This window comes from Etheostoma spectabile, chromosome 15, assembly GCF_008692095.1.
Source record: "Etheostoma spectabile isolate EspeVRDwgs_2016 chromosome 15, UIUC_Espe_1.0, whole genome shotgun sequence".
In the NCBI taxonomy this organism is placed as follows: Eukaryota; Metazoa; Chordata; class Actinopteri; order Perciformes; family Percidae; genus Etheostoma; species Etheostoma spectabile.
The window spans coordinates 32,096,551-32,098,385 of NC_045747.1; the positions used below are offsets into that span (position 1 = coordinate 32,096,551).

Sequence of the window (1,835 nt, forward strand, 5' to 3'; positions counted from 1 at the left end):
TAAATCAGTACTTCTACTTTTAGCAGAGTATTTTTGAACACAATTATCTATCCTTCTACTTAAGTACGGGAAGTGAATACTTTTGCCATCTCTGCTCACACCTGTTCTCCCAACACCATGCCTGTCTCAAAATGTGACCAAAAAAACATTTCAACAGGCTATATAGCTAGGCCAATATTCTTATCTTCCATTAAGCACAGACTAATTTTATTTTAATTCAATTCACTTTATTTCGGCCGAGTCTATACGTGCTTTTTATTAAACCATGTCTACACAAGGCGGCGATTTAGCCTAGGCTAGGCCTTCTGTATGCATTTTCATCATTCATTTCGCATTTAAAAACTGCTTTACAACTAATTGTTTTGTTTAATAGTTGCCTTCGACATATTTTGCAGACCTATCGACACTGAGTGCTTGAGTAAATGACGCAGTTAGGCTACTTTCAGTCCTAGCGAGAAGAGAGCAGTTTATAAATGAACAAACCTGTCCTGCGTAACTGAAGCTTAGGGTTGAAAACAGCGTCCAGAAGTTTCCGTTGTCGCTCGTTCTCCTCTTTCGACCGACACCGTTCCTCCTCGTACTCGGCTATCGTTCTCTCAAACAGCCCAAATATCTCTTCAACAGCCGCGGTTAGTCGCTGCTTCACCAACGCATTCAGCATTTGGACTTTAGACATCTTCACACAATCACAGGGACTTTTTTATTCTCTACACAAACTCTGGGGAAAACACTCTCCGCCATATGCTACCCGACAGCACTTGGACTAGCTAGCTCTTTGTTACTTTACGCATTGCCAGACCCTCCCCCAAAAGTAATGCACGTATCTTGCAGAGATCTAAGGAGTACGGTGGCCGAGTCGGTTCAACACAAACGCAAAAGCTACAACATGAACGCAAAAGCGACAAGACAAACTGAAAAACAACAACACAAACACAAAAGCTACAGCACAAACGCAATCAACAAGTCCTCATTAATCCTGTGATGAAGTAGTGTAGGCTACTCTTATATAGGCCTACCCAATGTATTTATCTTAGACAGTGTAATTATAATTTACATTTTTGTGGCTTAATTAATTTAATTAATAGCAATTTATAGGTTTGTTGTTCTATTGCTAACATTTCACAGTTTCTGTCTTCAGTTTGTGGTCTTCCACAAAGGTCTATTCCCCTCCCCCCTTAGCTAATCTTTCAGCCTCGTCAGATACTAGATAAGGATACTGCTCTCCCAATACTCTGTTTAATTTCTCAGAAGTGTGAATGCAAATGGAAAAACCGGTTTTGGGGGAGAGTAGTTGGTAGAAGTGTTAAGAAGTGGATTGTTCCTATAACTATGTTCTTGTAACTGTAATACATTTTTCTATGACACTGTAGCCTACTGATGCCTTCTGTACTGGTTTGCACCTGGCAAAGATTTACAGACAGACAACCATGACCCGGCCATGAGAAAGAGAGAGACATCATGGCATTCAAACGAGCAAAGTGGCAGTTAGTCAAGGCCACTAAGGTCTATTTATAAAAGCATCCAAAGAGCACCATGTCACTGGACCTTTTAGTAAAAGTACTAATACACCACATGTACTCTGTTACAAGTAAAAGTCCTGCATTGAAAATGTTACTTAAGTAAAAGTAAGTATAATCAGGAAAACTAACTCAAAAAAGTAAAAGTACTCAATGCAGAAAAATCCTCACATTTTAGAAGTGTTTAATTTAATTAAGCTGGACATGTCATATTGTTGGGTAACAAATTTATAATAAAACATTGTATATTTTAAACTGCATGTGTTTTGTGTGAAAAAATCTTAATTTGTAGCGTAACTAGTAACTAAAGCTGTCAGA

General features: G+C 38.6%; 1 protein-coding gene across 1 annotated transcript in view; it reads right to left on the minus strand.

Moving 5' to 3' along the window:
- The window catches only part of LOC116703332 (gastrula zinc finger protein XlCGF57.1), an 18,865-nt gene extending 18,089 nt beyond the window's left edge, over positions 1–776 (minus strand). The window contains exon 1 of the mRNA XM_032537998.1: positions 484–776. Coding sequence (XP_032393889.1) covers positions 484–676 — 193 coding nt within the window. The 5' untranslated portion in view covers positions 677–776. The remainder of the gene's footprint in view (positions 1–483) is intronic.
- Between the last annotated feature and the right edge of the window lie 1,059 nt (positions 777–1,835).